Source organism: Micromesistius poutassou (assembly GCF_964030765.1).
Source record: "Micromesistius poutassou genome assembly, chromosome: 1".
NCBI lineage: Eukaryota > Metazoa > Chordata > Actinopteri > Gadiformes > Gadidae > Micromesistius > Micromesistius poutassou.
Genome location: NC_140271.1, coordinates 9620262 through 9644191, shown reverse-complemented (window position 1 = coordinate 9644191; position 23930 = coordinate 9620262). Strand labels below are relative to the sequence as shown.

The 23930-nt window shown below is 42.8% G+C and overlaps 3 protein-coding genes across 3 annotated transcripts in view; 1 reads left to right on the top strand and 2 right to left on the bottom strand.

Annotated features, from left to right (window-relative positions):
* The window catches only part of clec19a (C-type lectin domain containing 19A), a gene marked incomplete at both ends in the record, with an annotated part of 2144 nt that extends 536 nt beyond the window's left edge, over positions 1-1608 (top strand). Inside the window, 4 exons of the mRNA XM_084488426.1 lie at positions 1-80; positions 588-681; positions 983-1115; positions 1532-1608. The exon at positions 1-80 is cut by the window's left edge and continues 125 nt beyond it. Of these exons, the coding sequence (XP_084344552.1) occupies positions 1-80; positions 588-681; positions 983-1115; positions 1532-1608 (384 nt within the window). The remainder of the gene's footprint in view (positions 81-587; positions 682-982; positions 1116-1531) is intronic.
* Positions 1609-3033: 1425 nt separating this feature from the next.
* On the bottom strand, positions 3034-12337 carry syt17 (synaptotagmin XVII). Its single transcript, XM_084488412.1, has 8 exons — positions 12304-12337; positions 9834-9982; positions 9485-9621; positions 6520-6757; positions 5812-6184; positions 4961-5081; positions 4352-4507; positions 3034-3774 (listed from the first exon to the last, which is right to left on the bottom strand). Exons 1-8 carry the CDS (start codon positions 12316-12318, stop codon positions 3578-3580), a joined length of 1386 nt encoding a protein of 461 aa, XP_084344538.1. The 5' UTR covers positions 12319-12337; the 3' UTR covers positions 3034-3577.
* A 1682-nt stretch (positions 12338-14019) lies between these two features.
* On the bottom strand, positions 14020-17895 carry itpripl2 (ITPRIP like 2). The gene is made up of 3 exons (XM_084488724.1): positions 17186-17895; positions 16525-16774; positions 14020-15937 (listed from the first exon to the last, which is right to left on the bottom strand). Exons 1-3 carry the CDS (start codon positions 17416-17418, stop codon positions 14573-14575), a joined length of 1848 nt encoding a protein of 615 aa, XP_084344850.1. The 5' UTR covers positions 17419-17895; the 3' UTR covers positions 14020-14572.
* Positions 17896-23930: the final 6035 nt, after the last annotated feature.

Here is a 23930-nt window from a genome sequence, read left to right as displayed (position 1 = left end):
AAAACCTGGGCAGAAGCAGACTTCTACTGCGCCGAGTTCTCCAACGGCCTCAAATCAGCCAAGCTCACCTCCATCCATAGGTAAGACTCACCATAATTATGTATGTCACCTTAAGTAAGATACACAGAAACTACACATTTCACCATAGGAAAGTCACACAGAAACTACACATTTCACCATAGGTAAGTCACAGAAACTACAAGTTTTCCCCATAGGTAAGACACAGAAACTACACATTTCACCATAGATAAGTCACACAGAAACGACATATTTCACCATTGGTAAGACACACCGTAACTACGCATCTCATTTTAACATGGATCCCTTTCAAGGTACAACCATATATTTCATTGACATTTCTCCGAGCAGCCATTGGTGCTTTTGCATGAGAAACAATGCACACCTGTTTTTTCAAGGGTGGGTTTACAAACAGCTGTGCACAGTGAGAAATGTGATGTGGCTAGAGATACAATTACCTGGGCTTACTGTAGACTTGGTAGCAGAGTGCCTTCTACTTTCTGAGTGTATCTGTTATTTATTAGATTGATTTCACATCTTATTTCATAGCCACTGTTTCTTTCATCTAGCTGGGAGGAGAACGTGTTTGTGTATGACCTGGTGAACAGCCATATACTGGGTATCCCCACTGATATCTGGATAGGACTGCATGACAGGAGACAGGTAATGGGCACACATCCATGTGCTCTGCACACACACACACACACACACACACACACACACACACACACACACACACACACACACACACATACACACTCACACACGCACACACACAGATAAACACACACACACACACACACACACACACACACACACACACACACACACACACACACACACACAGTCACACACATACATACAAATGCACATGAACAGATTATGAATAAATAAATGGAATAAACAAAATGGGATCTAATGTAATTTATAAATACAACTTCACGTTGATGTCTATTACTCAAAGGAGGGCACACTGGAGTGGACAGACGGCTCTGTTTATACGTACAGTTACTGGGATGGCAACCAGCCAGATGATGGCATCCACCGCATCCCACAAGAAGAGGACTGTGTTGAAATGTGGTTTCGACAGAGCAGTGGTGAGAACACTTTGGAAAAGACTTGCGTGCATGCAATATACACACCCAAAAAGTAATGACTGAATTGCGCAATAAATTTATTTGAATAACAAAATGTGTATATTTCAACCACATTATGTATCATGTATGAAAAGGGGGTTCGAAAAACATCCCCATTAATGATTGGTAGCGACAGCCCTGTTTAGTTAAAAGGAAACGCCCATGCTGGCTGTCCAGCAAAATCATTGCTCATCTGATAATTATAGTCCAAAAATGAATGGGACTATAATTATCGACATAATGACATAATGTATCTGATAAAAAACATATTCGATAATGTGTGTGTTTATGTGTGTCTGTGTGTGTGTGTGTGTGTGTGTGTGTGTGTGTGTGTGTGTGTGTGTGTGTGTGTGTGTGTGTGTGTGTGTGTTTTACAGCACTGAGGTCATGGAATGACAACAGCTGTGACAAGGCCTTTTCTTTTGTTTGCAAGATCCCAATCCTAGAATACTAGCTCCTCCATTGCTCTCTTTCGGCAGCAGCTCTGTGGTACTCACTTCACTGTTGTTATTTTTACTACACCATCAAACCCGTTAGTGACCTTTTGTGATTGTTAATATAAATGTACAGTTACCTCTGTATTTCTCTTCTTGTAATCCTCCTGTTGGCACCTTTGAAGTCAAACAGGAGAAAGGCTCATCAAGGTGATGCGTTAAACAATATATGGAATATTTTGTAACCATGCTTCACTTAAAAGGTTATGTGTATTGATGTTAAACACATTCATTCATACTTAAAGGGGTGATATCATGCCACCAGGTGTGAGTGTGATTAGCTCTTACAAGCTGTTGGAAAATCTGTCTTTTCCTGTGTAAAAATAGGGAGTGTCCATCTAGATGTATTCTGGATAGATCAGTCTACCAGCCTACCCAGTGCTCTGTAGCAAATGTTGCTTATCTATCCATCATACATCTAGGAGGACACTTCCACTTGTGATGTCACTAAAACACAGAAAAGGTGTATTTTCAAACGGCAATAATGTAATGGCTAATCACACTTGCACCTGATGGCATTATATCACCCTTTCAATAACAAATAACTAGCTTTATTGTATAAAATGTACTAATGGTTTTACAATGTTTTTGTAAAATACATACAATAAAAAACTATTTTCCATTAGTTATTGTATGTACTAGCTGTCTTATTTCTTTTCAGTTTCAGAGTACAACACAAAAAGAAATTGGGTGAATTATTTATTTTGTTTCTTACCACAGTATTATTGCTAAACATACTAAGATCAAGCAATGATACAACTTATAACCTGTTGACATGTAATTTGACGCTTTGAACGTCTATGCATGTTTTCTGTGCAACCAGATGAGGATTTGCATAATTGTGTACATTCTTGGAACAATATTGTAACAATGATTACTGTGAGCGAACACTTTTGTTTGAAGACTGAAAACACAGACACTATTGCTTTAGGTCTTGCGATGGCCCAGCTATATGACAAAGTGAACATACATTCAGATTGACGGGTTCTAGTAATTCAAGTAAAATAAAGGTTTTTGCATACATTGTATATACAGTGAAAGAATACTCTTTGCGTTATACACAATCTAGCAAGGTGACTACATTAAGAAATAGACACAGATACTACTATGAGTACACATCGTTTTTAGACATATTGTTGAATATACAGTATATTGACAAGATAGATATAGACTAAAAACAGACAAAATTACAGCAAAGCGAAATTACTCTGACATTTTTGACAAAAACATATATATATTTTCAAATGTGTTCATACAAAATAAGTTTTTTTTCTTCTATTGAAGGAAATCACATGTAAATCCATAATAATAATTCCTAGTTTCTCCTTCTTCATAGTTTCTCCTTCCCTGATATCTTCTTATACCAACTATCCTTGCACGCCAAGTATATACAGTGTATATAGTGTTAGATGTTAACTTTAAGGTTGGCAATATAAATGTCAGCTCTAATAACAATAAGTGATAGATTTTAATATGATTTGGACAGTTTTGTTTAACTGTAATGAGTCGCATGACTCACACTGGGACAAAACACTGAAGCACTGGGGAAGGCTAGATTATAAATGCTAACGTTTTCACCCTCAAGCGTAGAAATATGAATACGATTTGGATTTAGGTCATAGGCAGATATTTGTTATGTTATGCAGAACAAATATCAACAAATCAACAAATACACGTTCATTATTTGCTATTTGCTATGCAGACAATCATGTGACTACTCTGTAACAGTTGTTTAAAGAGTTCATGTACATATTTATTGTACATTGCTTATTTGTGTCAATATGAACTTCCCCGTCTGTGTTTTACCGCTCAGTGTGCACCGCAGAAACCTCAAAGAACCTTTCGGTTTGCCACACTGAAACCACACCAAAATTGTCGAGTTTGTCTGTAATCAAGTGTTTGGGCAGCTGCTCCAACACCAGCCCTCCATCAGGCCACCTCCAGGGAGGCAGGGGAGACCCGGTCGCACTCGGCCCGGGAGCGCAGGCTGTGCCACTGCTCCACGGGGGTCCGCCGGGAGGTCAGCAGTCGGCGCCAGTGGGACGTCTCGGGGGGGCCCGTGGAGAACTGACCAATTACGATGCGGCCCACAAAGTCATTGCTGCTCTTCATGTTGTGGCCGTACACTGGAGCAGGGGATATAAATAATGTGAAAGAGGGAGAAGTAGTGAGCACACTTTTGGATGGGAAAAGCAAGGAATCAAGTATAGAGGAGCAACCTTCTTTTAATCAAAAGCATTAAGTTGCCATGCTACTTGAAATTAATTCAACTTCATAAGCAAAGATATCCACTTATAAAGAATGGATTACATTTGCATACATAACATTTTTAAATACATTATAATACAATATACAATAAGCAATAATAAACAAACAAACTTATTGATAAAACTTATTGAATAAACAAACTTATTGTTTATAAAAAATAAACAATAAGTTTATATTGTTTTAATCACAATGATTTAATCACAATGATGTAATCATAACCCAGTGAGCATTCATTACCGTTCCTACAAGTTAAACCCTCAAATAGACAAGATGAAACAATCCGTGGGAGGAAATCCTTCCACAACCCTCTACTGGATCCGTCTGTCAGTAGGATAACGGCCAGGGATAGGTTTGGTGTTGGGAGGAGGAGGGGCTCCCCACAAAGAGCCTGTTTGACCTTCTCCCCCCCAACTCCAGTCACTTGCTACCCCTCACCCGTGAAGACAAGGCTGACTTCCCTCAGGTCCTCGTGCGACACGCGGAAGCTGAAGGACTCGTTGTAGAAGGGGTCGATGGTCCCACGCATACAGCAAGTCTTCTTGGTTTTCACCAACTTCAACCCTGCCACCAACTGCACCTTCACAAAGGGATCTGGAAGGAGAGCCATATGTTTAATGTCTAAATATTATGTCTTCTTCAAGTTCTCTATCCTACTGCTCTGAAAATAGACACTATGTCCATGTTTTTAACTGTCCAAATAAGATCTTTCATATCAATTGATCAGTCTGCTATCATGCAGAGGGAAAATCCTTGTCCAACCCCCGGTTTTCGGTGTGTGTGTGTGTGTGTGTGTGTGTGTGTGTGTGTGTGTGTGTGTGTGTGTGTGTGTGTGTGTGCGTGTGGGTGGGGGGGGGGGGTTACACCCAATCGGTATACATGCAAATGAATAAACAAGATCATGTTTGGCCTAAAATAAAAAACATATGAACAAGCTGTTCCTGGTTACTCGCGGCCCTGTTTTGTATTTAAGGGTTAGGGTTAGTTTACATGTTTACATGTTGCAAATCAACATCAGGATGTAACTGAAAACAGGCAGTAACACACCTGAGCCTTGGCACATGTCCGTCTGCAGCAGCTGCTTGGCCTTGATGATGTCCACATTAAGCCTTCCTGCACTTGGCAGGTAGGTCAGAGACAGCAGCAGCTCCCCTAGCTCCACTTCATTCTACAACAAAAATACATGAGGAGGAGTCACTATTACTACTATTGTGGCCTTTGTTGATCTAAAAACATAATATCAAAGTTACTAACTAAGGTTGACACAAGGATCTTAAATGGATTTTTACAATCTTTGTTCAGCTCAGGTCAGAGTGCAGCAAGGGTCTCTCTCTCTCTCTCTCTCTCTCTCTCTCTCTCTCTCTCTCTCTCTCAGTTCTTGAACTCTAATCAGCTAGGAGGTAACCTTTTTATTCCATCTGGTTACCTTTAAACTGTTTGGCCAACTTAGTTTGTGCTTATAAGCCGCATAGCAAAATGTGTTGCCAATTGTAAATTAAAATAAATCTGTTCAAGCAATTCAGAAACATGTCGTTTCATAGAAATCTATGGTTTTGTCTTTTCCCCTCGAGTACTCTCTTCTCTGGCTCTCTCACAATGCTGTGTGCAGTTAGCTGTTTGAACCAGTTTAATAATTGTAAACTTCCAACTTCAAATCTTCTGTGGTATTGTTGTTTTGGTGCTAGGTATGACTTGGAGAGTGGTAAATGTTCAACACTTGGTTTATTCCAAGACACAAGGTCAACAAGCTTGCACTGTGGAGGGGGTTCATCGAGCATCTCTCGAATACTGGTAAAATCCAGTCTAAATTGATCAAAGAGATCAATAATAATAATGGCTATATCTTTGTTGTACATTCTTACCATACCTGTGCATGCATGGCTATGGGCATACTTTACCTGTGAGCTGGGCACCAGGGCCCTCCACCAATGCCCCCCTTTGACCAGGTCCACATCACTAAGAGGCAGTGCCACCTTTCCAATGACACAGTGTCGGGAGAACTTGTCAAAGTCCACCACAGACAGCAATAGTGTTCGCCTCTGGGCTTCCAGGAAGGGCATGTCAAAGGTGAAACGCTCCTCAAACACTGGGTTCTGGGTCTTCCTCTTCACCCCGGTCTGGCGAGAGTTTTTGTGGTCCGGCAACAGGCTCAACTTGACGTAGGGGTTGGAGTGGACCGTGTCCTGCCGAGTGCCATCACAGCTCATTGGAGGGGTAAGGTCACGAGCCTCGATGACCCGTACACCCAATTGCCTGTTGATGAGGTCGTATCTGGTTGGGTGGAAGACGCAGAACACATAATCAGTCAAATATCTTATCTTGACATTTTAAAGTCGTTATTTGCTATTCTCTATTACCGGTACAGTGGTTCTCAAATGGGAGTACGCGTACCCCTAGGGGTACTTTGGAATTTTGTGCCGGTAAACAGGGTGCTCAGCTGAAAAAATATCTTGGAGGGGGTATACTAGTAGAAAAGGTTTGAGAACCACTGCTCTATTACATACTGAAAAAAGAATAGACCATAAATGAGGATTGGGAGTCAATCTGAGATCCTTTCTGTAACTTATTCCTACTGACTTGTTGGGGTTTGTATTGATGAGGCTTACTGTGTGCTGAAATGGAGCATGCCCAGCTGGTACCGTAGGAGAATCTCATCATCTGTCAACAAGTCCACGTCATCACAGCTGGGTTTGTCAGAATAGAGGCAGGGCTCCAGTTTGTCGAAGTACTGACTAGGAGGGCTCTGGGACCTGCGCAAAGGCTGGACCGCTTCCTTCCGAGGTCCTGTGGCCCAGAACTCCATTGGTTTGACATTCACCATGAGAGTGCTTGGCTTCTGGTTGTCTGAAAAATGGGAGTAAGACAAGAGTCGAAGCTCAAATGAAGAACGTGTAGGTATGAATGATATTTTAGCCAGATCAGGATTTACACATGATTTTGTGCAATAATCCATATTAAACCCAATAAAAAGACAGCTCGTCGAGTCATAGGCGTTAGATAGATAGATAGATAGATAGATAGATAGATAACTAAAGGGGAAATTAGGTCATCGTAGCAGCGGTACAATACAATCCGAATACAAAAAGCATAAAGCATACATCTTTAGGAAGGCAACTCATATTTGAGGCATCAACTGCATGTTGGTTTCCACACAGGGGATACGAAACACAGTTGTGTGCGTCATGCAGGAAGGGATTCCAACAGGCTGTTGTTTTGGTTCTATGCAGATTGAGGGTTGTTGTGGGGAATGAAAGATTTGGAACGAATTGACAAGCAAAATAACCAATTTGTGGATATTGCGCACCGGCAACTTCCGTTGCCCTTATACGCTCTGCCCAGACGCCACCCCTCGCCTCAAGTATCAGGAGTATCTCTGATATGTGGGAACACTTCTGATGCGGCTTTGTGTTGCATCTGTGGATGGGCAACTGCGGGTCATCTCAGGACCCGATTCTGCATGAGTGCACGTGTGAAAGGCCTATTAGTCTAATAGCCCTTTCACACATGCACTGTATACTGGACATTCTCTGGATCATACCTGGAGGGGCTGTATGTGTGAACTGAAATGTCAGAATCCGCCCCTCCGGAGTTTAGACATGTCTCTTCCACTCGGTCGGAGGCGAGTTGCCGCCACTCCTCACTGCCCACATAAATGTGCTAGCGCTCGCCACGCTGAGGAAAGTGCTTTCACATTTCTCTCACCTGGTGGGCGGCCACCAAGTTCGGGCTTATTACCAACTCTGTCCTCCAGCGAGCAGTGGTGGGCTCATCAGAATATGATCTTAAGTCCCGACATTATAAGACTGATCTGGCAGAGGTTTGGCTCAGGTGGACCTTTTAGCGTCCAGAGAGAACACCTACTGCAGGTTGTGGTTCTCTCCCCCTCAGGATCTTCCCCCATGGGTAGATGCGACGTTGTTAATATCCAGTCCTCTACCATTAATAATGAATACGTTACCACTGTCTCTTATATGCTGTTGTGTTGGTTATGTGGGCTTGACATAGAGTAAAACTATGTCAATGAATCGCTACAAATAAATCGTACTTAAAGTAGTGTTAACTTAATAGATATAATACTACTACATGGAATAAACTTGTCAGACGCATTCCTTTCTTCTTCACTTTTAATCTTGCTTGGAGAGAGACATCTTGCAGCGTGTTGTTAGCCTAGCTAAAGTGAGTTTCTCCGTGGCCCGCCAGCATAAAATGCAATGTGAGCTTGACTGAGCCAATAGCAGGTGCAGACAGAGCCTTATAGGCATGTGTAAGACAGATTTAATGCATTTGTTTTATTTATCATATTATATATGTATATATCATATTAATATGATAAATAAAACTGCAAACCAAATATATATATATGTGTATATATATATATGTTTTTTTTTATGTTTTGTTTTTTTGGTTTGCAGGCAACCTCTTGCGGGCCAGAAAAAAATTAAGAAGGGCCGTATATATGGCCCACAGGCCGCTAGTTGAATGGGCCTGTTCTAGAGCTTCTTTGTTGCTTTGTTAAGACGATTTAGCTGCTCTTTTCCTTTTTAGGCCTGCCAGCGAGTTCCTCTGACCGCCTCTTATTGGGAGCATGTATGAGGGGCCTTGTTGCTCGTCACAGTTGACAGCTTGGGTTTTCCTAGCTCCTCCCCCGGTATAACGGACGTAGGAGAAGCCTTGTTGCTCTGCCTCGCCCATTTTTAATGGGTTCTATGAAATACGGGTTGAGTCAGAGGTTACAGACTCGCTCTTTTCTCTTGATCATCGCTTTGCCTGTTCTTAGGAGGGTTCAGAGTTTTTATTTTATTTTGTGATATCCTCTGCCAGTCTGATGTGCCCTGAGACTTAGGTCTTTGTGACGTGGGTCCAGCAGGAGTACATTGATCGGGCTCTGCTCGCAGCTTCACCTTAGCCCATAAGGCGAGCCTAGACAGCGTAGACTACATTCCCACCAGCTGTACCCTCCAATTGCTGAAAGAATAGTGTGGATTTGGTCTGAATCTTCTGGTGAAACACCTTGGCTAGATCTTTACTTAAAAACACTCCTTGGGCATATGTGAGTGTTTTTGATAGAAAATCTGAAAATCCGGAGGAGGAAATGGAAGTGGGTAGGTCACACACTCAGAAGAAATCTAACTGTCATTAAACAGGCGCTGACGTGGAACCCACAGGGAAGGAGGAAGAGAGGCAGACCGAGAACAGCCTGGAGAAGAACCACAGAACAGGAGATGAGGAAAGAAGGGCTGTTGTGGCAACATCTGATGGGGAGGGCCGGAAAGACCGGAAAGGATGGAAGAGCTTCGGCGATGGCCTATGTTACTATGGGAATTTAAAGGCCTAGCTAACTAAATAACTGCTCCATGGGCATGCACACACATTGGTGTTTGTATCTTTTTGTTTGAACGCAATCAACCCTTACCCTAAGTAATGGAGATGTTCAATTATACAAAGTGTATTAAGTCATAACCTTCATCATAACCATAACCATAGTCATTTTGTGATTGGAAGTCATAACACGCATAATTAGATCAAGTAAAAACAATGCTGTTTAACTCTACTAACCCATGGCTAACTCACCAGAGAGCTGTTGGGTGGAGCTGAAGGTAGACATGGACATCTCAGAGCTGGAGTCTGTCAGGGTGGGATTGTTGTGCTTTGGGACCGGGCTATCCATTGTATTCTCAAGTTTAAAATCCATGTTGCACTGATTCATTCTAGGGAAAACAGTATTTATATATATAATATGTGAAATGTGTGTGTGTCTCTCTCTCTCTCACTCTCTTGCTCTCTGTTTCTCTCTCTCTCTCCTTTCTCTCTCTCTCTCTCTCTCTCTCGCTCTCTCTCTCGCTCTCTTTCTGGAGTATCATATTGAAATACAAGCAGGCAGCTATACAGACGGATTAGACCGCAGGGACGTGAGACTTACAGCCAGGCGGGGGTCTGGGCAGGGAAGGGCCCTAGGATCTCCACCTCCTCATCATTGGAGGCGTAGCAGGCTCGCTCCCAGCACCTCAACAGACACGAGTGACAGGCCCAGCGGCACCAGAGACAGTCTGACAGCGTGGGCCACAGCCCCTGTATCGGGACACACATGTTGTGTGTCATATGGATGAAACTGTGACTCTTTGAGAGACGGTTAAACTGGTACAGAAACACACACTACTCTGCTTGGTTCTATGAACATATTTATCAATAGGAGAATAAGCATTACATTCGCAAAGTGTCACAAAATAAAAGGATATATATATAAATCTATATATTCTAAGCGCCCTAACTTAATTGTCATTTTGAAACACGTCATCGGAGTGGTAGATGCCAAAGCTTGATAGAAACCGAGGAATTGTAATAAACATATGGAAAAGTATTTGCCTCTGGACTATCGACTGCCTTTAGCCCGTAATGAGGTAACCTTTGACAGATTGGAGAAACTCGTCAATTTGTTAAAAAAACGATGATGATCGTACGTTTTGTACGATTTATGATGACCTTAATTCCCTTCTTGTTTTGTTTCAGCTCCACTTTAATGCCTTAATAAGCAGAGGGGCGAAAACCATGCTCTTGTGTATACTTCACAATTGAACTTCCAAGATACCACACACACTCACACGGATGTTGTATGTATCCATGTTTTTGGACATGCTTGTATTGTCCAGCTTTAGCCCATTACTCCTCTAATGGTAGAGGTTAATCTTGTGCAATATTTTTATTGTTTGCTCTGTACCTCGTTGGGTTCCAACTGTCCTTTTTCACACAGGCGATGTGAAGCAGAGGATCATGGGAATGAAGAGGAGATGAGAGAAAATTGTTAAGCATTTTTACCTAACACGACATTGACTGACGCTGACCCACTGTCTTGGCACAAAATAGTCCAAACCAAATTTCAAGGATTTATTTTGGTGGGGGGGAGGGGGCTGTATTTTTGTCGAGGTGCCCCCGAACAAGAAACCTAACCCTACTGCTGCCGATGCCTTGCACGGTTGACTCAGCCGTATACGTGTGAATATACGTGTGTATGTGTGTGTAATACTTGTATGGTTGACTCTGCCTCATATAAGAAAGTAAATACATGTATATGTCAGTCGCTTTGCAGAAGAGCGTCTGCCAAATATAAATGTAAATTTAGTTAATAAACCTTTGAATGTACTTCTACGACTTGGGCGTTGGTTCAAGTGTGTCTATCTGTGTGTGTCTATCTGTCTGTCCCTGCGTTGCACCAAGGGCACATAAAATATGGAGGACCTTTATGTGGTTTTCTTTGTGTCATTATCCTCAAAATTGTATCTCCTCTACTCTCACCACGCATCCCTCTCCCTTGCTCCTCACACTCTGAATGCCCCATCCCCGACCTTTGTCGTGATGTTGCTCTAGCAATTAGCTGTGGCTGCAGCCATAGCAACAGGACTGGCTTCCATGCCCTGCCCTCCCTGAGCTAATGCAGTCAGAGCTCAAGAGAGACAGAGAGATAACAGAGAAACAGACTCAAAGATGCTCAGAGTGAGGGAGGTGGGCGAAAAAGACAGGATCAAGGCAGAATGACATTAGCAAGTGATGGGGGATGACAGGGAGGGAGAGACAGAGATATGAAGAAGACAGCAGAAAGGCGGGACATGGGTAGAGGTGTTAGCACCCACGTCATACAATAGTCTACTGAGAATTACTATTAGGCAGGGCACTAGACCCACACGTAAACAGAAAAAAAAACATGCAGAAAACAAAGATGTATGATATAACCATGGTCTTTCACTAAATACATATATACTACACAATTAAAGATACAATCTTCTTTATTTTCTTTTCCTGCCATGTTGCAAATAAGGCATAAATGGCTGCGGTTCTTAGGCCTTGCATTATGTTACATTTATGTAAGTAAAATGCAAGTAATGAGAATGAATGGATCCTTTCAGCAATGTGGTGACGAGGAGACATGCAACAGGTGAACACAATACATGGACAGAGCTTAAAACATGTACTACAGCAGGTCTGTGACATAGCCAAATGTTGAGATTTAATTGTTTTTTTCTGAGAGAAAACTACCATTTCTCATATGTTAAAAAGCTGCCCTTGACATTACTTACAACAACCCAAGCAGTTACACACACAAAAAAAAGGACAAACATTAAGAACAAAGCATGACTTCATCAAACCATTGAAATACCTTTAAGAAAAATGAAGGGGGAGAAAGAGCATGGAGTAAATACAACATTTAAATAGAATATGCCGATGAGGAAGAGGAGAATGGAAGAGAAGCCCAAGGGATGGTTGCGGCTGTTCTCTGCACAACAACAGGTGTCCGCAGAAGAGAGCGAGACGTGAACCACCGCCCAGAAAGTAGAGTGCTGTCTATAGTAGATTGAGTCTACAGCTTACACTGTGTTCGGACTGTATAGGGAGCCTACCTGTGTGTACGCCATAGTGTCCCTTTCTCCTGGTCTCCGGTGCTCACCTCTCTGCTCTCATGGTAACGCACTCAGCCATGCCTCCCCCATCTACCTATCACTTTGATTCCAGAAAGATCCATTCCTTTCCTTGATCAGGCTTTTCTTTCCTCATCTGGTGTACTTCCTTTAAATAAATGGCAGCATGATCTCCCCACTGTCTCTCTCACAGACCTCTTCCATCTCCCGTCATTCTTTTTGCACAACCCAACCCATCTCTCTCTCTCTCTCTCTCTCTCTCTCTCTCTCTCTCTCTCTCTCTCTCTCTCTCTCTCTCTCTCTCTCTCTCTCTCTCTCCGGATGATGACTGTCATCATGGGAGACAATCTGGCTGCCTGGTATAGGTTTGAATACACCACAGCCTGGGAACACACAGAACATGCACTTTCCCTGAGCAGTGCATGGTGTGTGTTGTATAATGGTACAACAGGTGCTCATGGAGATCATTTAATCCACATATGTATAGCCATTCATACCCAGTTCATGTATTTCTGAATTTGAAAGAGTTAGTGTAGTGGGGTTGGTTTTGGTTAGGGTTTGGTTATGTTTAGTGTAGATAATAGGGTTAGGGTTACTCATAGGGTTAGTGTTGGTAATAGGGTTGGTGTTAGTATTATGGTCAGTGTAATAGTTCTAGTAATAGGGTTGTTGTTATTAATAGGGTTATTGTTAGCAATAGGGTCAGTGTGCGTGTGTTTTTTTGTGTGTGTGTGTGTGTGTGTGTGTGTGGAACGACAAAAGAGGTCATGTGCTTTCTTACAGGCCTTAGCTGATGTGTTGATGAAACACTGTCATGCTGTCTCTTTAGAGGGTTTTTTATGTTAACAAAATGATCCTTACACTGTACAGCGTGGGTCCACTGTTTAATTGGCAGGGCCACTTCATATTTCTTGTGGTTTGCTTTGTCTGTTTCTCCACATGAACTCTGCTGATCTCTGTGATCTAGGTTATGTCTGTAAGCATCATTTAGTATGAATAAGTTCTGTCCCCTTTCCAGGGATACGTTACCCTGGAAAACCAAAGTTCTCGCGAGAGCACAATTTGCTCAGCGAGTCACTCTGGGAACGAGCAATATACTCACTCCCCGATTCCCCTGGATCCGAACATTAACCAATCACATCACTGTCGGTGTATCTGATATAGGCGGGCAAAAAAGCGTTGCTGATTTACTGACCGGAAATTCTTATCTATTGGTTAGCTCAGCTGGTCTGGATACGTCACCCCTTGTATTCTTCTGATTGGTCGTAGTGTTATCCAATTGTGTGCAGTGATTTTTTCAAATGCATGCTTGGTGCCGCCCCTCGAGTTGGGCCATTGTCATTACTCATTGCCAGACCCTACAGCTTTCTAGATGTGGGTCTGGATTTCCAGGCTAGGGATACGTGGTTCTCAATCTTATCTTGATTCTTTGAAGAACCATACATTAAAAAGTTATTTAAAGAACTTTTAAGTAGCCGGTTCTCTGTCTAACTCAAAAAAGGTTCTCCGATGGCATCATTCCGAACCATATAATAAACTGTTCTATAAGAACTATTGACACCTAATGTCATGACACAGATTTATGAATAAGCCAAACACACCATTACCTCATCAGTATGCTTTTATTCTTAGCTGAGAAAAGCCTTGTAAAAGGAAAAACACATCTTTTTAAATAATAAAAAAACAGCAACAGAAAAATCATGCACGGTATTTACATACAATAACAATCTTTGACTATGAGCAAATGTATTATTAATATCACAAACAATAAGTTTATATTTACGGTTCATCTATTTATGTTTTGCCTTGTGTGTCATAATGTAAAGTCACGATTCATATAGGTATAGTATCTCTGTATCCCTGGACATAAGCTGTGACACATACTGTGAAGGTAATGAAGGTAACTTCAAAAGAGCAGCATAGTGCAGAGACAACAGACAAATTGACATTCACATGGAGCTGTGCGTGTGTTTTGCAAGAATCAACTGGGAAACCTGACACTGGAGTAACTATGACATCACTGTCTTCATAGCAACCAGCAGCAGACTCTGGGAGGCACATGTGTGAATTGTGAACACATTGAGTAACTACATGGATAATGATGGCAATCTGATGATATAACTATATATATATATATATATATATATATATATATATATATATATATAAACGTATATAAATACACAAACACAGGGTTATGGTTACATGTCTACATGCATCATATATTTCATATCTTTGCCTTTGTTTTTGTTCACTTCCAAATGTGTCTGTGTCCTGGCCCTCCAAGCTCGGCGAACCTCCCCGGCGGTCGAGTGAGACGGATCAGCCTGTGGAGGTGCGTCCACGTGTACGCCAGACGCCCCGACACCATACTCAAACGCACAGCTGGGATCCCTGCCCAAAGGTTTCCCCCCGTAGCCCTTTGACCCACTTCCACGGTTTCCTTCGCCAGTTTAGAGAACACCACTGATTCGGATGCCAGGCTGTCCGCAGCCTCGCCTCCCAGAAACAGATGAGCGATGGATCCATTCTCAAGGGCCTCCATGAGGCTCTGAATCAGGTCCTCCACGCGGGCCACCAGGTGGCGCTCCTCCCAAGCCTCCGCAGGGATCCTCAGCAGCAGCCGCATCCAGGCGGTCTTCAGCACGTAAGAGGAGAGCACTGTTCCCCAGGCCTCCGCCCCCTGGCTGTCCAGAGCCTGGCCCCCCAGGTCCCGGATGGCCTTGACCAGCTGCAGGCACTTGAGATGGCAGGAGCCTCGGGGGACCTGACTCCTCTTCCACCCCAGCAGCCTCTGCTCTTGCTGGGGGAAAAAGAGGGTCCACAGGTCTCTCCGGTTACAACGCTTCCCAGAGAGCGACGCCATGTCAGTCGGGACAAGGTAGACGCCGTTGCTGAGTAGAAAGACGGGGATCATGCGCACCACCGTGGATATATGGCAGCAGATGTAGTCCGGCTGTTGGGTGAGGTGCAGCTGCACACATTCGTTGGACGGTGTGATGCTGAGTCTGCAGTGCTGCTCGTGGGAGTAGCGCACAGAGGCCAGGCAGTGCTGCATCGTGTGAAGGAACCAGCGGAGAACCGAAGCTGATACGATCATGTAGACCCTGCTCTCCTTCTCCCCTCGACCAGACGGGGATTGCTGGGGGCAAGGCCGCAGGAAGGTGCTGGCAAAGGCTGGGTGTCTGCGCACCCATTCTTCATGCAGGGGCACTTCCAGGCAGCCTTTAGGAACGGGACCGCATGTGTCCCTCTCGATAGTATTCAGCATGTCCCCCTCTTCCCTGTCCTTGTCTTCATCCTCCCTCTTGGGGGCATCATTCTCGTGATCATCCCCTCGTATGTCATGCCTGCTCTTGGGCCTCTTGTGTTTTTTCTGCTTGTCATTTTTCTTTCTCCGGACTGTACATGCAAGTTTCACTTCTCCTTTGGGTTCCTCTTCACCCCTACCCACATCCGATTCTCTCTGGTCCTTACGTTTCTCCGCCGCCTCTCCCCCCTCCGCCCCCCAGAGGACTCTGGGCTGGAGCTTCAGTCCACTGGGGACCCTCAGTGGGACAAGGATGTCGAAGCAGTCCGGAGAGCCAGTCTTGTGCTCCTCATAGGTGCTACCCACCTGGAGGTAGAGGTTGGGTTGGTTGGTTAAATGGAGGATAGATTTATTTTCATCATTATTAAGTAAGCTCATGTACAGTGTGGCTATAAGACAGAGAAGTTGTGAATCGTGTTTATCCCGATCCACCACTATCCAATCACTGTTTTTAAAACAAGTCACCTTTATTTTTGTTAAACCCTGTCTCAAACCTACAGATTTGCATCTGTTTTGGAATGCAGATTACTTTGTGTTTTGAACACCACATTGCTATAGGGCTTGTACATCGTGACTTCACAATTATAGGAGCATAGGAGTGGGATTGGTAGTAACAAAGTTTTGGTCAGTGTTTAGTAATTAATAGTGAAATTATCTGTCATTATCGGCCGACATTGATGTGTTTGAAACTGCCAAAGCCTTTCAGATGCAAGGAGTGGCAAAACAAAGTCTTCATTAGCCTAAGTTACGGTATATTGCATCTAATTAGGATTTTAAATCACTACAACTCTCTCAAGTCCTCACAAAATGGCTTGAAAGTATCGCTTACAAAAAATCCCATGATGCATTCTGACGTACAAGCCCTACAGCCTTAACTCAAAATAAGAAGTCACCTGTAAGAAATCCCCCCGGAGAGAAAGGCCGGATTCAGGGGGCGTGGAGGTGCGGCCGGCTTTGATCAGGTCCCCGATCACTTTGGCTACGTTGGCTTTGCTGTGGCCCACCATGTGAGGGGAGAGCCGCACATATCGGTTATAGTAATCCTCCAGAAGCTGCTGTCGAGATGTGTCTGCCGCTCTCAGTGATGTGTCCGTAAGCCGAGAACCTTTTCCTGCCTTTCTCGGATCGGTGGAACAACAGAACCTGAAAGTGAACGAGAAGTATGAAACAAATGTGTTTGCAAACTATGCTAAGTCAGAGCTGAAATGCTTTGTGATGGTTTGCATCAAATTTACTTACTTTACTTACTTTTAAAGCAGGTATTTTACTTTATCACACACAGTTATCATGACAAATCATTCATTATTATATGAGGCTATCAATACTGAATACATTTTAATTAACTTTCTGGATTAAGGACCAGACTGAGGTTAAATGGGAACTTCCTTTACTTAAAGATGAAAAAATGCTCTACTCCAAAAAAGTCAACATTTCAAAGCAGCTTCCTTAAGAGTTTGCTACTCTTCCAATTAAAACTTGGCATTTTTTTTGTTTGAAATGACATGCAGGAGGATAAGCAAACAGCGTGGGGGTTCATTCAAAGTTTGTAGCTACCTGAGGCTGAGGAAACACAGTGTACCAGCCAAGACAAGCTTGAAGAGCAGAAAAAGAACGGAATAGCTTGCTTCATCACAGCAGCCGTCCCCTCCCGGTGGGTCCCTGGAAACGTCTGACTTCTGCTCCGAGCTCAGTGTTTGTGTATAGTGGTGGAGGACCACCACAATGGTCACAAAAAAGATGAGAACAGGCCAGAAGACCTTGAGATTGCATGTGTAAACGCGTATCATCCTACCCGAGCTAGTTGTCTCTCCTCTGCCCCTGCCTGCATCATCTTTGACTCAGGGCTGTTTTCAAGTGAACTTGGTTTTGTTCATTTTGTTGGGCTGGGCGTTTGGTATGGAAGACTTAAGTTAAGTTGAACTCATGTTAATGTACACGAAAAAAACACATTGAAAAAACGATTCACTACAATAATGTGCTGTGCTGTGCTGTCTAGAGACGCTTCTCTTGTTTAGCTTCCTCAAATGCCTGTGTACTTTTTTTCTCTTCCAGACGCCTAAATCATATCTTATCAGGCTACACACAGATAATTATACATTTACAGACTCACTCAAGGTTGCTTTAACTGTCTCCTTCCTGTCTTTTTTCTCATTTGGGGTCGACAGTTCCTTCCTCTTTCACTCAAATTCTTCTTCGAAACCGCTGCCTTTACAGCCCTCTCTCTCTCCTCCTCTCTCTCTCTCTCTGACAAATGACATCTCTATGATCTCCATACTGCTGCCGGTTGCTAACCAGGAAGTTCCTCATGAGAGAGGAATTTCAACATCGGAGGAAGAGAGCAGAAGGAGGCAGCGTGCTCTTTCCAACTCTCCTCCCCCTTTTCTTCTTTAAGAGAAACAGAGGGAGAGGGAATTCAAGCATCAACTTATACGCCACAAACATTTTGCGCAGACGCAGTAAACTGTAGCCTAGGGATTAGGGAGGGAGGCAGGTCTGCTTTTGGTCTTTTTGGGGGGTTTGAGTCATTAAAATTGTTCAGAACAATAACTTTACTGATGCGTCAAAAAGCTTTAATAGGTTTGGAAAACTTTTGGTGTGACGCATTCTATGCGTCTGTGTGTTTATTCATTGGCGTAACCATCACATGTTCCGAACACAGACCATTACAGGCATTTTAGTTGTCCACCAAACACAGCTTTCTAAATGACATGCCAGAGGCAAACTCTTCCATTACAGAGGAACTAGTCTTTGAGGATTGCCAGTTGACCACACTTACTATATCTTGTATGAGTACTTCCTTTATTGAAATACCAGACAGATTTTAGTTCATACAGTTTATAAGATATCAACATATTCACGTGGGCATATTGCATACTATGTATACATATGTGTGTGTGTGTGTGTGTTGTTGGAATTGTATTTAAGTTTGAAGCTTAATAATCAAAAATGGGGCTAACACGTTGCAGTAGGCTATCCATGGTCTCTTTAAGTCCATGGGAAAAAAAAGGATTAAGAAGGGGCAGGAAATCAGTCCATTACTGGTTTCTAATCCATCTTTGTTTAACTCATCTCAATTTGTTTACCTCTCCCACTTTCTTACTGTACGTAAATGTAAAGCTTGGCACTTATTTCCCATCTAAAGTGACCAGGATAGAGCGTTGGTTTTCTACATGGTTGTCTAAATCAATTTGAGTATTTGTATTTGTTATATATATATATATATATATATATATATATAGGGTATATATAGTATACCCGACATAAAGTGTCACCAGTTTTCAGTGGTTATGCATTTATTAATCTTCCTGATTATTCATCTGCCACTGGTCATGTGATATCCTTCTTTGTTTAGAATTTTCAAGAGATCACCAAGAGGTGGGTAAATCTCAATCCTTCGCACAACCTCAACAAATGATGAGGTGCAGTATTTGTGTATGTTTTATGCTTTGTTATAGAGTGAGATAGAGAGGAAGGTGTGGGAGACAGAGGGGAGGACATGCAGCAATGGACCACGGGCAGGAATGAAACCCGGGTGGCTGCTATCAGGACTATGGCTTAATGGTACGTGCTCTACCCGGTGCGCCACTGGCGCACCCCCCGTGCGTGTGTTTGTTGATGGTAATCATGTCATGTCGGCTTACTGCTTCTGGTCACTGAAGACATTGTATTTATCATTGTTTCAATTCAACTAAAGACTGTAGCAGTACTGTAGCTGTACCTGAAGACATTACTGCAGTCGATTGTGGTATTTGGCCAAATGGGATGACGAAAACAAACACAATCACTTTGAATACTTGAGATCACTAGTTAAGTGTTGGGCATGATTCCAGATCAAATGACTTTCTGAGGTGAGAAATCAGTATAAATATTATATACATTGTAAATATAAACAAACACTCAGTATGTTTACATGCACAGCTTAATCCGAATTAAAGCCATAGTTCGAATGCTCTGCAATTGGACAACTGCAATCGTCCGAGTATACATGGCAGTGAGTAAACCGATTCATTGGCCGAAGCATGTCATGCCCCGGTACCATAGGTGGTGCTGTACCCATTTCAACTAGTGGTAATAGAGCAACCGGCTAACCTCTTTACGTCACCAGCAACAACAAACTCAGGCGGAACTCGAGAAAGATGTTTTCATTAGACAGCTGTCAGTTCACTTTGGGTCCATATCATTTCTCCAACGCTCCATTGTTCCGCATACGACCGAGAGGTCGGAACAATGGAGCGTCGGAGAAATTATATGGACCCGAAGTGAACTGACAGCTATCTACTGAAAATGTTGCTTTCTCCTCCATGTCGCATTTCATATTATCAGAGAATATCCCCGTCAGTTCGGCCGCGGCGCAATGAATGAATAAAGATCGTAGTTACTACTTTACAACCTCATTGATGAGCAACGTTTAGAAAAACATGTACTTTTAATTCAGCATTGGGTGAAATTGTTGGGTGAAGCGTAGTGTGTACTGAATGATGATCTTCTTATAGGGTGTAACTACATTGGCACGACACCGGCTTCCTCCATCTTCTAAGCCAGCTTTTTAAATAAATCGCTGACCCGAAGTGAGTTGACAGCTGTCAGCTGAAAACATCTTTGTCCCGCCGGACCACTCCGCCGCCCGTCCGTATACGGCATTCCCCCAATTCCTTCTCCCCATGGCCGAGACAACCCACACCATGAGTCTTTACTTGTTGTGGAAGTACCCGAGAGTCTGAGAACCCGACGCGGTCTTTAAGATTCATAGTATCAGAGAATATCCCCGTCGGCCGCGGCGCAATGAATGAATAAAGATCGTAAAGATGTCGGAAGAAAAAAACGTTTATTTTGACAGATGTGCCCGAAGTTACTACTTTACAACCTCCTTGACCCACATTTAGGAAAACATGTACTTTTAATTCAGCTTTGGGTGAAATCGAAGCGTAGCGTCTGTGTGCTTCCACCTTTAATGAATGCATGCCATGCGCGCTCCGGCGGCCAGGGATACGCTTCTTATAGAGGGTTACTACATTCACCGGCTTCCTCTATCTTCTGCGCCACCTTTCTAAATAAATCGCCGTTTCTCGTTTTCCGACGGCGACAACAACACATATACCGTCTCCTTCTACTTCCGGCTCACGGCCCCCAGAAAAGATCTCGAGCATGCGCAGAACGCGAACTCCGAAACATACTGTTTACATGCAGGTAGAGACCAGACTATGAACGACTTATCTAGGCATTCTTATCGATTTAGCTTGTCCGTTCACATGCCGATTTTTGTGAAGTAGATCGGATAAAGGTGTTTACATGCATTTTAAAAGTCCTGTTGAGGTCTTATTTGTTTAGTTACCCGATTATGACTCTGCATGTAAACGTACTGACTATGACATAATACAATTTATTACTATTTTATAATTGTTTACTTATGATAGCTGAGGAATACATATATTATGGAATATAATACAATATATTTTGGTTGTTATTTAGTATTTTTAGCCTATTCCTGGTACCATCAGTACCATCAGCTCCAGAGGAGCTGATGGTACTGATGGTAAAGCAGATATAATTTGTTTACTCTTGTAATTCTAAATATAACACAGAGTATCTATACCTCACTGTCTTGTGCTGTTTGTGGATGGCTAAAGGTGGCTAAAGGCTGCAGGGACACACCACAGGGAAGTCTGGTAGTCATGAGAGGACACACCATTACCAACAACACATTGTCAAGTGCAAGAAGGAAATACAATGTATTATGGACGTTTTTATGGGACACTTGCCTGGGACTGTATTTATAACTGTTACGACTGTGGTCGTAGTTTTTGTATTCTGTTGTGTTTGTGTGTGTGGCTTTGTGTTTCTCTTCAATCTCCTATGTAAATAGGAACGTGCCATTCCCGGGTGGGGATTGGTCCACTCATTTCGGCCGGGGACGGTGATTGGCCGAGGCAGGAAACCCCAAAGGAATAAAAGGAGTCAAGATGGCCACCGTGCGAACAAGCCAGCACTTCCATCCTCCTCTCCTAACAAGCCACACGTCTTCTGAAGTCCTGTATTATAGTTTAGAAGTTTCTGTTTAAATAGTAGGGGTGGACTGCCGTTTCAGTTGGTATTGTTTCCTCCTGTTTTATTAGAAAGGGAGCTAAGTCGATTGTCATTTGTTTTCTTAGGTTAGTCTCTTTTGTTTCAGATAGGAAAGTTTTGTTTGTTATTTTGGCCTGGGCCCACCCTGAAGCCTACCTTAGTTAAATTGATGTTTTGTGAATAAATCCTGTTTTCAGTTAAAACTGAATAACACGTGTGCTTGTGGCTACTTGGGAGTTGGGGAAGATGGGGCTTTTTCATGTTGCGTCCTAGGCCCCCTAGACTGGGGCGTAACAGTAACCCACAGAAGACAATTCAGATTGCGTTAACCCTGACACACAAATATTTGGCACTTGTGCATAGTAAAATGATATCCACACATATTTCATGGTCCATGAATGCACATTGTTTACTTGTGTCTTGTCAAATTAATCCACACTCACTTTTGTAACAATTTGAACTACAATGTGAACTAGAAAAATAAAAAGGTCTGTAAAATGTACATGTTCATAGCATTCACCTGTAGATGGTGAAATGCTTAAATTAAATGAGTTGTAGGTTGTAACCCACAGAGTACTGTTCACATTGGTGTAAATCTATGGGAGTGTGTGTGGATGATGGCTGGTTTAAGCAGCCTCACCTGGTGGAGTCTGATTGGACTCTGGGGCTGGGTGAGGCTGCACACCTATTGCACATTGAGTAATCAGTGTTCACAGGTTAAACCAGCCAATTCCACACACACACACATGCACACTCAGGAAATCTCCTGGAAGGCAGTGGAGCACCTTTGCAATAAACCAGAATTTTTTTAACATCTCCACCTAGCGTCGTATGTTTGGAGGAGCCCAGAAAAGCCACCTAGGTGGAGCCTAGCATGGACCTTTGCTACACTTGCTAGTGTAGCAAATATTCTTTACTTGTGTTTTATAATCAACACTATCTTTCAGAACAGAATTGTGAACACAAGCTCGTCTTTGTGCATGTGTGGATCTCCAGAGTTTTGTCCATTGTGTACCGAAGCTGATAAAATTTGGGTGTGTAGATAGTATACACCTGCAGCTGGCGATATGTGACCCGGAAGGTGGCTAAATACCTCGAATGCTATTTTTATTGCACTAGGATAGCTTAGATTTACGATGAAAGTGTTATGTTGATGTTTTTACCCTCTTACTGTTGGAGAAAACAGGGTTGAAGGTCAGGATCTTCAGGTTACAGTCTCCATAAAAATGGCTCGTCAGGCTAGGTCAAACCAGCCCAACCTATAACCCAGCAGCCTGAACTCAGCATTTGGGTTGTTAAAATAACCCAGCATTTTTGGTTTGTCTACAGTAGTGTAAGTGTTACTGTGAATGTACATTAGTGTAATGTTTATTGTGAATGTATACAGTATTCTGCTATTATTCTCCTTTTCTATATTAGTGAATTTATTGCTGTGATTTCTGTGTCAAGTTAATTACTGTTTTTGACCCTTTTCACAGTACTATACCATACTATATTCAAAGTAATTAACTGAAGAAACCCAGTAAATGACTAGCCTGGAGACCATCCTGATCACCTGGCTTCACATTCTGTCTCACTACACAAATCAGTCTGGACCTCTGGCCGCCCAAGTTGTTTTCAGTGGGTGGAAGGACTTGCCTCGACAAACAAGCTCCTTCAGCCAATCAGTGTTTCTGAAAACATGTGACGCCATCACTGCAAGCGGTTCATTGGATGCAAGATAACGTCTTTTCCAGTGTGAAACTCTGCTGGTGCATCATCCTTACCTCTCGTTACTTCTGAGGACACGGTTTTACCAATGGCGGCCTGTGTTTAACGTCATCACTACGACACCGTCCCAGATTTTCTGGTTTAAGTCATCCCCTGATTGACCCTGACTTGAGCACATTGTCATTTATGGAAATCAATATGAGTGGCTAGAGGTCCGGACTGATCCATTTAGAGAAACAGAATGTGAGGTCATGTGAACAGGATGGTCTCCAGGCTACTCAACTACTGGGATTCCCCCTAAAAATAGTTTATGGAGGGGGATGTGCTTCCGGGAAAGAAGCAAGCGAAAGGGTAGGGCTTTGCCCTAAAATCGGAAAGTGAAATGGGTCTACTCAAATTCTCTAAGTCAAATAATTGAGTCATACAAAAATATATCATGTGAAATATAATATCCAAATGAAAAATGATATAGGATATGCTGTAGGCAATATTTGTAGAGTTTGAAAGAGAGCAAAAGAGAGCAAGA